The 13,033-nt window shown below is 45.4% G+C and overlaps 1 protein-coding gene across 11 annotated transcripts in view; it reads right to left on the bottom strand.

Annotated features, from left to right (window-relative positions):
• SOX5 (SRY-box transcription factor 5) overlaps nucleotides 1-13,033 on the bottom strand; it is a 783,587-nt gene that overhangs the window by 113,011 nt on the left and 657,543 nt on the right. For all 11 annotated transcript variants that reach the window (XM_081209974.1, XM_081209972.1, XM_081209973.1 and 8 more), the window contains one exon: nucleotides 7,049-7,134. In XM_081209974.1, coding sequence (XP_081066100.1) covers nucleotides 7,049-7,134 — 86 coding nt within the window. The remainder of the gene's footprint in view (nucleotides 1-7,048; nucleotides 7,135-13,033) is intronic.

Genomic DNA, 13,033 nt, shown 5'->3' on the forward strand with positions numbered 1-13,033 from the left:
TATGCACTGCTACAAACAGGGAGGGCAGTTTAATGTACCTGCTCATCCAGTCATTAGCCTCTCGGCAGGCGGTGCCAATGAGGGCAACCAATTAGTGCTAACTGTGACAGGTAGGACATCGCAGTGGGGGACTCCTGGAGAGAAGAAGGAGAGGAAGGGCTTCAAAACACATGTCCTCTCAAAGCAGGGGTTGGCAGGGGTCTTTCAACACAGAGAGCATGTGTCAGCCTCAGCACGGAAGTGACAATGTTGGCAATACACCTTTTCATCCCCTTCCTACAAAAACCTGCCTCGCTACTGCTGTCAGTGCACAAAGACTGGGGGTGGGGTGGGGTGGATTAAAGAGCATCACTGGGGGCAGGGGAGTAATAAGAGAGAGAGAGAGAAATAGATCAGGTACAAAGCCTTCTTCTGAAAGTTCCAAGAGATGTAATTGAAATCTATAAAGCCATGCGCCGACTGTGTCCAATGAACAGAGCAGTTGTTTTGCAGTCTAACTCAGGGACAGGAAACACGGACTAGAAGCCCCTCAGATGAGTGAATGGCCTCATCCTGACTCTTTTTGTGCTGTGTTTCTAGACACAGGTCTGGGCTTTAAAGCAGTGTTTCCCAACCACTGTTCCGCGGCACACTAGTGTGCCGCGAGATGTTGCCTGGTGTGCCGCGAGATGTTGCCTGGAGGGAGGCGGGCGAGTCGGGCGGCGAGAGGCGGGGCGGCGGCGGCGAGGAGAGGCCGCCCAGCGCGGGGCTCTCGCCGTCTGCCTGCCTGGCTGCCTGCGAGCTCGGCGGGCAGCGCCTCCGTCCGCAGCGCCTGCCTCGCGGCTCTCATTCCCTGCCCCTGCCAAAGCTCACCCAGCCAAGCCGCGCTCTCCTTCCTGCCTCGCTTTGCTGCCTCCTCCCCCCCCCACCCCCAAAGCTTGGAGGTTCCCCGGCAAGGGGGAGGGGAAAAAATTGAAACTTACACTTTCGTGCGTCCCTCCCGGCGTGACGCTGCGCGCTGACGTCACGGGGCTGTAATGGTGGTGTGCCTCGAGATTTTTTTCATCAAACAAGTGTGCCTTTGCCCAAAAAGGTTGGGAAACACTGCTTTAAAGCATCCTGGGGTGTGTTTTTTTGCACTGGCACTTTCCCCAAGAAAAACCCACTGTTTACCGCTGACTGCAAACGGCAATCTGCAGAAAACCCGAATTGCCGTTTGTTCCAATTCAGCATTAAAGAGCGGGTTTTCCTGGGGAAAGCAGGGGTGGGCAGGGGAAGTGCTCGGACACAGACCTGTGCCTGGGAAGGGCAGGGCAAAATGTAAGTGTGGATGAGCCAATGTCTCTTGTAGGATGCCCAAAGTGAAGAAATGCAGTCAGCTGCAACACCTGCCTCTCAACTTGGGTTTAGTATCTTGGCATGCTCTAAACTTATTGACCGTATTTCAATTACAATTATATTGTAAATTGCTTTGGGACGCTCCATGGGAATTGATTCCTAAATGAAATAAACATAACAACAATAGGTAAAGGGGACTCCTGACCGTTAGGTCCAGTCACGGACGACTCTGGGGTCGTGGCGCTCATCTCGATTTACTGGCCGAGGGAGCCGGCGTACAGCTTTTGGGTCATGTGGCTAGCATGACTAAGCGGCTTCTGGCGAACCAGAGCAGCGCACGGAAATGCCGTTTACCTTCCCAACGGAGCGGTACCTATTTATCTACTTGCATTTTGACGTGCTTTTGAACTGCTAGGTTGGTAGGAGCTGGGACCGAGCAATGGGAGCTCACCCCATCATGGGGATTTGAACCGCGGACCTTCCAATTGGCAAGGCCTAGGCTCTGTGGTTTAGACAACAACAATACTGCTCTTCAAATAAACCTTACCACACTACTTCGCCTATTGAGGAAACTTTGCACGCATGCCATAGATAGAACATAGATACACATAGTATCTATTATTAATTAAAAATGTGTATATACCACCTCTTGTTGATTCCAGGGTGGTTTAGAACTTCTTAAAGTGCTCAAATGCAACAAATAATTCTAAAAACCAAGCATCGTCATAAACCTTGGTTAAAACAGCAGTTAGCACAGCAGCAGAAAATGTCACAACACCGCACTTAAAGCAACACACTTAAAAATAAAAAACTCCTTCTCTGGTGCCTAAGAGAGAAAGTGGAATAGTTTCTCCCCAACATTACCTAACACATCGGACACACTGTGTTAAAGTGGCTAATAGTTGCATTGTTTTATTTCATTTATTTCTCTCCCTCCTTCCTCTCCTCCCACCCCCTGACTTGCTGGGTTCCACCCACTGCCCGCCACTGCCCACCAGTTCATACCCCTGGATCCATCCTAGGTAAACATTCACTGGGGCTGCCCCTATTTCCATGTGGGAGGGATTTCTGCTCCCAATCTTTGTTTTGCATTTTTGCTTGCCATGAAACCAATAACAATGCTTTTGGTTGGCATGCATATCTATGGTACGACAAAATCAAGCTGAATAGTGCCTTTAAAAATCACATTGTTAGAAAAGCATTGTTCAATGTTTGGATAAGATATAAAGATCTGTTGGAAAACAAAACCCCTAGATGGGTGTCACCAGTGGAGGCCAAGGCAGTGAAGAAACTCAATATGGAGGTCGGATGGCCGAAGTATTGGGAAATTTTGGAACAGGATGGAGATAAGTTCAAATTACAAAGTCATGAGAAATTGAAACATAAAGTACAAAATTGGTTTCAATATCATCAGATAATGGAATTTTTCAAACAGGACAGGAAAATTGGCTTCCAGGTGGAAAAATCAAAACTAGAAACTGAATTGTTAGAACCCAGTACTAAGAATTTATCTAGAATGTATAACTTGTTGCTGAAATGGAATACACAGGACGAAACAGTCAAATCGGCTATGATTAAGTGGGCACAGGATGTTGGTCATAACATTATGTCAGCTGACTGGGAATGGTTATGGAACACCGGTATCAAATTTACGGCATGTAATGCCTTAAAGGAAAATATTATGAAAATGGTTTACAGGTGGTACATGACCCCAGTCAAGCTGGCAAAAATTTATCATTTGCCCGATAACAAATGCTGGAAATGTAAAGAGACTGAAGGCACCTTCTACCACCTTTGGTGGACATGCCCGAAGATTAAGGCTTTCTGGGAAATGATCTATAATGAAATGAAAAAGGTACTTAAATGTACTTTTCCTAAAAAACCAGAGGCCTTTCTCCTGGGCATTGTCGGCCAATTGGTGTCAAAGAGGGATAGAACTTTTTTTATGTACGCTACAACAGCAGCAAGAATACTTATCGCGAAGTATTGGAAGACACAAGATCTACCCACTCTGGAAGAATGGCAGATGAAAGTGATGGACTATATGACATTAGCCGAGATGACAGGCAGAATCCGCGACCAACGAATAGAGACGGTGGAAGAAGAATGGAGAAAATTTAAAAGTTATCTTAAGGACTATTATAAACTTAATGAATGTTAAAGTGTTGTGGTTCTCAGAAACAAAGGGATACAGTGATACAAGGTCAGAATATAGAGAGGACTAAGATGACAGAGGTTGGAAAGTAACAACTGGGAGTTGCTATAAAATTATGGACATTGGGATGCAGAAAGGGGGGGTATGGGGAAGTCCGAGAAAAGAGGTTTATGAAAATAGGTGATGAAATTATACATGTATGTTTGTCCTTTTAAGTGTTTGTCTGTTTTCTAAAATTTTGTAAAACCAATAAAAAATTTATAAAAAAAAAAGAAACCAATAACCTTGGCAGAATGCCCCCATTTCCTATTAACCGCTATTATAGGTTCCTTTCTTTTTCTTATCAGAGTTCATAGGCCCTTGAATGACTAAACCAGGTTCTGAAAAACAGACGCTTACTGTCCACTCCTTCTATCACTGACAGCTTTCTCTCCCCCCCCCCTTGCAAAAAAGAAAAAAAGACAGTGGAAACAAAGCCCTTTCAGATCACAAAACTTTGACTTCACTGCTAGTAATCTAGCCCTGGCTGGAGTCCTCCTGACGCTTCTTTTCCAATCTTTGTGTGACTATTTGCAGCACTTTACGAGGATTGAAGTTATCCCCCAGAAATCATTCCAGGATGAAGGCAGGCACCCACAGCATTGCTTGTTATGGCCCCCACGATACTCATGCTGCGCAGAGTATTTGTATCAGAGGCTAAACCACAGTGTTGCTTTTCATATAAAGGCACAATAAGAGGTGAATATATTAACCTCTGCAAGCTTACACACACTGACAGTGCTTTATCTGGCACTCAGCTGACTCAACTGCAGAAGAGATCCATCTCAATTGTCTCCCAGCCTCTCGCCTGCTCATTAAGAATGACTTATTATGCTGATATTATGTCACACGCTCAGCTCACAGGGATTCTCAGGCTCTCTCACCATGCCAGACTTTTCCCATCTATTGCACAGAAAGGCCTCCTTCCCCAGGTCCCAGGACAGCAGGCAAAAATCCAGCAACAAGCCAAAAGAAGGCAGATCCACTTAACTCCATAGGTCTCTCCGTAGGTCTTGTTGAAACTACTGGAATTGTGATTTAGCTGGCTATTTTGGGGGGAGCGTGTCTTCTAGGTTTGCCAAAGTGTGGTTTTGGAAGATGCATCCAGGTCACAAGGTTGGTTAGCTATATAAGCATTTTCTGAAAATATCACTTGGTTATGACTACAAATAATCGTTGAACTAGTCTGCATGGCAAAGGAGGAGGAATGAGGATGGAGGAATGCGATATGATATGCTTTACAATGGCATCAAGGATTTGTGAATTGGCACCATCATGTGCTGGTGGCTGAATTAATCACAGACTAAAAGAACCAACAGTCACCTGTCTGGGGCCAACAGCTTTCAAAAAGGCCCTGAAACTGCCCGAGTGATGTGTACCACAAAGGTACCTTTAGCATGAAGGAGACTATTAATTTAACAACTCTTGATCAGTGACTTTGGTATTCCAGGACGGAGGTCCACAAAACCCATTAATAAATTGGTTACTTAAACTTAGGCTGTCCTGCCTCCCTATGACATCACAGCAGTTAAGCCAGGGGTGGGGAACCTCTGGTGTGTGAGGCAATCTTGGCCCTCTGTGGGTTCTGGTTTGGCCTGCAATGATGCCCTTTTCTCAAAGCCACACCACTTGTCCATCTGCTGACATCAGTCCGTAATGTCAGCTGGTGGGCAGGGGTGTAGGGTTCAACTCTACCGTGGCTGTGCAGTTCCCCAAAGCACACTGGTACAGGCAGCCAATGCACCAGGATCTAACCCCTGCTGTTGAGCTGGGCTTAAATCTAGCACAGTTTGGCAGGATTTGATGCAAACCCCTGTTAAAATGAAGGAAGAACCTTTGTTTCAGTGACTTCTTGCTGCCTGCGAGGTGCTCCAAGGTCCCGACTTTGGGACTGCAAAATGTGAAATCAATTGTGATGTCAGGTGATTGACATTGTGACATTTGATGGGGGGGTTGATTTGCTTTTTTTAGGGAAGCTTTTAATGTTTGATTCATTACTGTATTTTAATATTTTGTTGGAAGCCACCCAGAGTGGCTGGGGAAGCCCAGCCAGATGGGCGGGGTATATTTTTATTCATTCATTCATTCATTCATTCATTATTATGATCTCTTGCTTTTGTTCTATTATGTATTTGGTTTTCTCATTTTGTATTTTTCTGTTGTGAACTGCCCTGGGATCTTTGGATGAAGAGCAGTATACAAATTTAATTATAATAACAATGGGAATTGTGTGCCTGAAAATTTATTTATTATTTACTCACCATCATCATCATCTAGACTTATATCCCACCATTCTTCCAAGGAGTTTTAAAGGCTGTATGGATTGCTCTCCCACTCCATTTTATTTTCACAACAGGCTTATGAGGTAGGATAGGCTGAAGGATGTTGACTGGCCCAAGGTCATGTGGGAGATTTGAATTCTCCCTGGTCCTTGTCTGATGCTCTAACCACTACAAATATATATTTATATTTGTGTAAAGTCTTCTGGTAGTTGGTTAGCACAATGCATTCTGGACTTGTCCTGCTAAACGTGGCATTTTGTTGTAACCCGTCCCTTAATCAGGATGATGAAGGGCAGTTTTATAAAAGTAAAAGAAGGAACGGGGAAAATAAGTAGCTAGCTTATCTAATTCAGCCCCAGCATCTAGTAGTCAAAAGCACATGGCCTCTAAGACAGATGCCTCATCCGCAGCTCTCATGGCCTTTGCTGGGTCCTAGGGCATGGTCTGAAGTCGTATGATGTAGCCCCCTTGCTGAAGGTAAGTGGGTTTGTGCCTGGTCCGCGTATGGCTGGAAGACCCAGTGTGTCTAAGGAAGACTGCCTTGGAATCCTGCACATGCAAACTTGAGTCCCGTCAGTGAAGCAAAGGAGACTCTAAATGTATTGTGGCAAACAGCCATCAACAGACCTATCCTCCTTAATGTACAGCTGCATGCTCACCACATTTATACCATAGGACTTTCCCCTGAAAAATCTCAGGAACCGACAAACAGAGCTACAATTCCGAGTGCTGCTAACAAACTCCAGTTCCCAGGATTCTTTAGGGAAAGGTCGCATGCTTTATAAACGATGGAGTGAGTCTGAGCTCCTTAGAAAACAACAGCCTTCACCTCACCTTGCAGCAGCGACTCCTGTAAATCAGCGACTCATCGTGTGAAGCACTGCTTCCTTTTGCCCCCCTAAGCAAACTACCATGAAAGGCTCTGAGGACTAGCCTTTTGAGTGGGTGCTAAGCATCCCTCTCTGTCCCCTCTGCTTTACCAGTAAGTCACAGTTCCTTTAAACCAGGGGAGTGGGTGCGGGAATGGCACTTTTGAAGCCCGCCCTCTCCCAGGTGAAAAGAAAGCCACTTCCAGATGTAGATTTGTAAATGAAAAGGGGGTGTGGGGGTGTGTGCCAGACACAAAAAGGCGGGGCGCAAAAGAGAAAGAAGGGAAAACCACATTGTGTGTGTTTTGCGGGGTTGGAATGGGAGAGAAAACTGTTTTCCATATTTATTTAACCTTTGACTCCTCCGTCATTGTAGCCGGACTTACCTGCAGTTGGAGAGGACCTAAGCCGGGGGTTGCCGCGGCAGCAGCTGCCATGGTTGTTGGGATCAGCTGAACAGGGTAAGGGTCACCTAAGTAAGAGAATAATAGAGGCGTCAGCACCTTTTATCCACTCTCCACCTGCAAATTAAACTCCTGCATTCACTCTTTCCAAAAGCCTCCTTTTGTGCGCCTCGCAGAGGCCTAATGAAAAGCTCCATTGTGAGGCCTTTTACTAACACTCTTCACAATTCTGGCTGAGAGAGGAATGTGAATAAAAGGCACAGGCAATTAAGGCGGAAACCTCATCCTTTTTCATGATGTATTTAGGGAAATGGGGAGGGGGGGAGGGGAGTGCACACTGATCAGAGGGCTGAGCTTCCAGAGAGAGAGAGAGAGAGAGAGAGAGAGAGAGAGAGAGAGAGAGAGAGAGAGAATATATCTACAAAGGAGAGAAAAGGAGAAAAAGAAAACAGCGCAACCTTGATAAGATCGCCATGCTGGATTGGGGGGTGGGGGGTGAACCTACAGGCTAAGTCAAAGTAGGAATTCAACCAAACAGAGGATGGCTAGTAGCATTGACACTTAGCACACCCATTGCCAGTGTTTGGGAGATGCAAACAGAGCTCCACTTGCGTAATTGGAACACTATGCTCGCACCAAAGATTGTTACCTAAGTCCACCCCTTATATCGGTGCCTCAAACCCCGTTTTCAGTCCTGCGCTGGCTGTTGGAAAAAATGTGATGGGAAAGCCCTTGTATTATGGTTACCAGATTTTTTTCAATGAATCCGAGGACACTTTTTTGTTTCATTTTTTTTTTGAAGCTGAGTAGCAACAGGGAGTCAGTAGTGGGGATGGTGAGGCAAAAGACCCTGGGCCCAAGCACACATGCATATTGTATAAAGGGGCAAAGCCCTTCTTTCGCACTCTGTGAAACATAAATGCACAGGTTTTTTAAAAAATTGGGCAACTGCCGCTGCCCGCCCATGACTCCAGAGCCTCCCCCGATCTCCTGCCCCCTTCCCCCTTTGTTTTGACAGATCTGGGGAGTCACAGGCGGCCAGCCATTGCCCAGGAGGGGAGCAAGGCGCGCAGTTGCTCTGCCAGGCAAGGTGCAAAGCCCTTCTTTTGCACTGTGTGAAACATAAATGCGCAGAGTTTTTAGAAAACTGGGCAACAGCCGCCTGCCCGCGACTCCTAAGCCTCCCCCATTAGTCAAAACAAAGGGGAAAGGGGGCAGGAGATCTGTATCGCCGGACGTCCCCGGTTCCCCTTTGGCAGTGGCAGCAGCAGCGGCAGTCAGCAGCCCGGAGCCAGCCTGGTAGCACACTTGGCTCTGGTTGGTTTCAGGAGCTGCTCACTGCCCACTGCCGTGGTGCCCACCTCTTTTCCTCTCCGGAGGTCCCCATATGATGTGTTGCGCACAAGACACAACATATGGGGACTTCCAGTGAGGAAAAATGGCGGCTGCCATGGCAGCGAGCAGCGAGCAGCTCCTGAAGCCAGCCAGAGCCAACTGCGCTACCAGGCTGGCTCCTGAGGCTGCCGCTGCCATGTTTCCCGGGGACAGATTTGCAAATCTGGGGACATTCTGCGGACGGAATTTGTCCGGGGACAGATTTGCAAATCCAGGGACTGTCCCCGGGAACCGGGGACATCTGGTAACCCTACCTTGTACCATTTGTGTTCAGGTTGTTGTTGTTGCTTTCAGAATGTTTAATTTCACTCTGGATGCAAGTGCCACCATGACCAGTTATTTAGATTGGTCCTTGAACAGCTGACACGGCCTTTTCAGTAGTGGCACCGCACATCCCACAAATGCATTGCTGAAAGAGATTCATAGGGTCCCAAGAGCTCAGCCCATTTAGACAGATGGCTGGTGAAGATTGTGTTTTCAGGCTAGCTACTTTTTCCTCTGCTGCCTTCTGGAAGAAGTGTGTTAATAACAACTCATTGCTCTGATTTTTTTTAAAACAACAACAACACCCAAAACTTATTTCTCAGTGGAAACTTGATCATAGGTGGCACCTTAATTATTTCACATTCCTCACGGCAAGGAAACCTTAGTGAATGGCCCTGAAGCCCTCAGAAACAGTTATCACAGACCAGAGGCTGTTTCCTTTTGACAAGTCTTTTGAGCTTTATTTTGATAAGAACTCTTATACCACTTCAACAGCTGGGAACTGTAGTTTGCTAAGGGTGATGAGACTCCCCTCACAGAGCTACAATTCCCAGGGTTCCCTGTGACGAGGGGCTTATTGTTAAAGCACAGGAAATATTCACAACAAATGCTCTTCTGTTTCTGCAATCTAACTTTGAATATATCTACAAAAGCAGGCCTTCATAAGAAACGGCTGCCTTGATAAGCCTTTCCATTTTTGTGCAGAAAACAAAGGGCCGAATTGTTAACATCTAGCCTTTGCAGTTAACACAGATGTGCTCTGCCTTATATATTCCTGGCCTTTCTAAATGACAAAATGTTTAAAAAGCTTTCCACTCCATTAATAAAGATCATTGGAGCATTTGTGCATGGCCCAATGATGTGCTAACAGAAATTATTAGCCCAGGAAAGTCTTTGGAAACAAGACTTACAACGGTACACATTCATTAGGAAAGCACAATGCAAAGTCATGGTACATTTGATTCAGCGGGCACAATAAGCTTTCCTTTCTGAACGCTGTTTCTTTTCTAGCTAATAGAAGGGAAGTACATTTAAGATAAATTGCAAAGGGCCACATCGCAACAACACACTTCATTGTTGCTAGTTATCCGTGTAAGACGCACTCTGCACTTTATATTTAAAGCAGTACCGACCATTTTAAAAACTCTTGGCTTTCCCCAAAGAATCCTGAGGATTGTAGTTTGTTAAGGGTACTGAAAATTGTCAAGAGACCCCTATGTCCCTCACAAAGGTACAGGATCTGCATCAACAGATGGCTAGTGTCCAGATCAAAGGAAGTAATAGTACCACTCTATTCTGCCTTAGTCAGACCACACCTGGAATACTGTGTCCAGTTCTGGGCACCACAATTTAGGAAAGATGTTGAGAAGCTGGAAGGTGTGAAGAGGAGGGCAACCAAGATGATCAAGGGTCTGGAAACTAAGACTTATGAAGGGAACTGTTGAGAGAACTGTGTATGCTTAGCTTGGAAAAGAAGAGACTGAGAGGAGATACAATAGCTATCTCCAAATAGCTAAAGGGCTGTCACATGGAGGATGGAGCAAGCTTGTTGTTGTTTTTTTCTTCCAATGGCTTCATGTTACAAGAAAGGAGATTCCAACAAACATCAGGAAGAACATTTGACAATAAGAGCTGTTCTGACCATAGAATGGACTCCCTCTGAAGGTGGTGGACTCTCCTTCCTTGGAGGTTTGCAAGCAGAGGTTGGACGGCCATGTGTCATGGATGCTTTATTTGAGATTTGCAGGGGGTTGGACTAGATGACCCTCAGGGTCCCTTCCTACAATTCTACGATTCATTGCTCTGCCTACTTTTGACCTGTCTGCCATGAGCACGGGTCCCTCAGAAGGCCACCTAGAAAAGAATGTGGTCCCTTGGGATGAAAAAGGTTCCCTTCTTCTGACCTAAACCCACCATATCTTACTTAGCTGCGATACTTTTGTCAGCTGTGCACACACAAAAGTCTAAATCTATCTTTTTGTCTTCATCTTCTCCCCCTTAGGGCTTGGCAATTGTTAACAACCTGGACATCATCTGACAGCACTTAAATGAGAAATTAGCCAGCAGCCTTTTCTAAGCCATGCCTGCGGACCTTGTGTACATGAGACATAATTATACGGCCCACATGATACCCCATTAAACAATGAAACATGTGATGAACTAAAAAACAGAGATACATCAGCAAATCTGCCTGGGGAAGTTTATGGTATTTAAATCCTAAACATTAATTTTATTGTCCTGTATGAGAAACCAATTAACTATGAGTTTCATTATTATTTTTTTATTGGATGTAGGGGATATTGTTCAGAAAACCGTCAAATGGTGAATTCAGCATATTTTAATTTTATTAGGCTTGGCTTGTCCACTCTCGTACCCAGTTGCGCCAAGTTGAAATAGTAATTAGATATTTCATCAATAACTGTGTTTGGGCTTTTCTGCAAATTTGTTTTTTTTTTTTTTTAAGTTTCCATTGAAAGGGAGCTGATATGTAAGAAATACACAATGCATCTATTGTCTAGCCATTCCCCGCCCAAAACAAGGATGAAAGAGGGATGAAAGCACATCAACCCCAAAGTCCAGGCAGATGACATATGACTCAACAGCTAATGGGCAGCAAATGTATACTTCTCCCATTGGAAAAAAGGGGGAGGGACTTAAAAATGCTTTACTTCTGCTGCATCATACTCAAACCCCCACAAGGATTAAAAGCAGCAGCAAATATTCTCCAAAAGGGAGGGAGATGGAAATTCCAGTAGATTCTAACCTGAGAAGATTTTCATTCACCTATATTCTGCCAGTATAGGTATAATTAATCTAGGGTTCAGACTTGAATGTGCCGTCTGTGCTCAAATTTCAGCAAAGTCAAGAAGAGTGACATTTGGGGTAGAGTTTTGGCCAACATCCAGGAGAGGAGGGCTCAGAAATGAATCTCTCCCATTCTGAGAAAAACAAGTCACTCCTAGATGAGCCCAAACCCTCCTTGAGTCCAGCTCTCGGTGCTTAGGCTTTGCCCAAAAGAGTAAACGTATCGCCCGAAAAGGATACTTATTTGCATGAAAGTTGCATATCCTAATTTGTATGTAAAGAGTAGCCTTTCCCAACAGGAATTTTGGACTGCAGTTCCCATCAAGTAGGACTAAGTGTCAAAATTCTACTGCAGTAGTGCAGGCATTGAACATAAAACCATGTAACTCTTCTGAATCTTATCCCTTACTTCCAAAAAGATCACCAAGGCCTGGTTGGCATCCGTCTTGAGAGACCATGGAGAGCACCTCTGGGGGTGAAGTCAAACCACTGCATTAGCAGCACCGAAGTGACTTCCCTGAAGTGGAAACCTGGGCAGCATGTATGGAGGTCCTGGGCTGACCTGACAATAAGACCCCCCTGCTCAGCCTTGCTGATGTGGTCCAAAAGAAAGCAGAGCAATATGTTTGGCACCAGCTTGGCTGCAGGAGTTGATGTAAGGAGGTGTACAAGGCACCACTCAGCTGCCTTAGGGACTCCACTCTTGATTTATTTAGGGTTTACTCCTTAGCCTTTTCTTCTCCCGAAGATGTCCTGCAAGGCAGGCAGCAGAGGTTAAGGACCAGAGTTTTCCTTCTCCTAGATGGGCTACCTTCCCAGGTTGATGAGACCCATCTGCCCCTGACCAAAGCCTAGATCCTCAGGAATTATGCAGGGCTACATGCATGGGACAGAACATCCAAAACTCTCTTAGATCGCCCCATGTCATGGATAAATTTGTCAAATGTGACTTTATTGATGAAGAAGGTCTTTCAAGAACATCTCCCTGGCATGCAGCTATTACAGGCATCCCTCAGGCCTAGGCAAAAACCTGGTTCAGTTTTCTTTTTCATTTCCATGGCGACCAAAATGTGTGATGTCATGTCAGTCTCATGGATGTGATGTGCTACACAGCTGCCATGCTGTTAATATACTAGCAGTTGAAAAGCAAACACACATACACAGTGCCGCACTGTGCTAAACATGGAATTAATTGAATCTGCCAGATATGTTTAATGGGATGCAGTCTTGACCTTTTGCAGGCCTACAAATATAAATAGCAATATTCAACATTCAACAGCTTTAAGTTACATGTTCGGCAACGTGAATCACTGCATCTGCCATTTGAGGAAGAACAGCTATAGGAACACTCGGTATCCATTCTATGGGGCAGGGCAGCTCTTGGATGAGCTTAATAGCCCTGATTTTCCAGTGTGGAGAAAGAGAGAGCTCTTCACTGTGGTCCATATGTGTCTGTGAATAGCCACAGCCAAGATAAGCGATTCGATAGGCTGGGGTCAAACT

The sequence above is a fragment of the Podarcis bocagei genome (genome assembly GCF_964188305.1).
Source record: "Podarcis bocagei genome assembly, chromosome: 10".
Classification (NCBI taxonomy): Eukaryota; Metazoa; Chordata; class Lepidosauria; order Squamata; family Lacertidae; genus Podarcis; species Podarcis bocagei.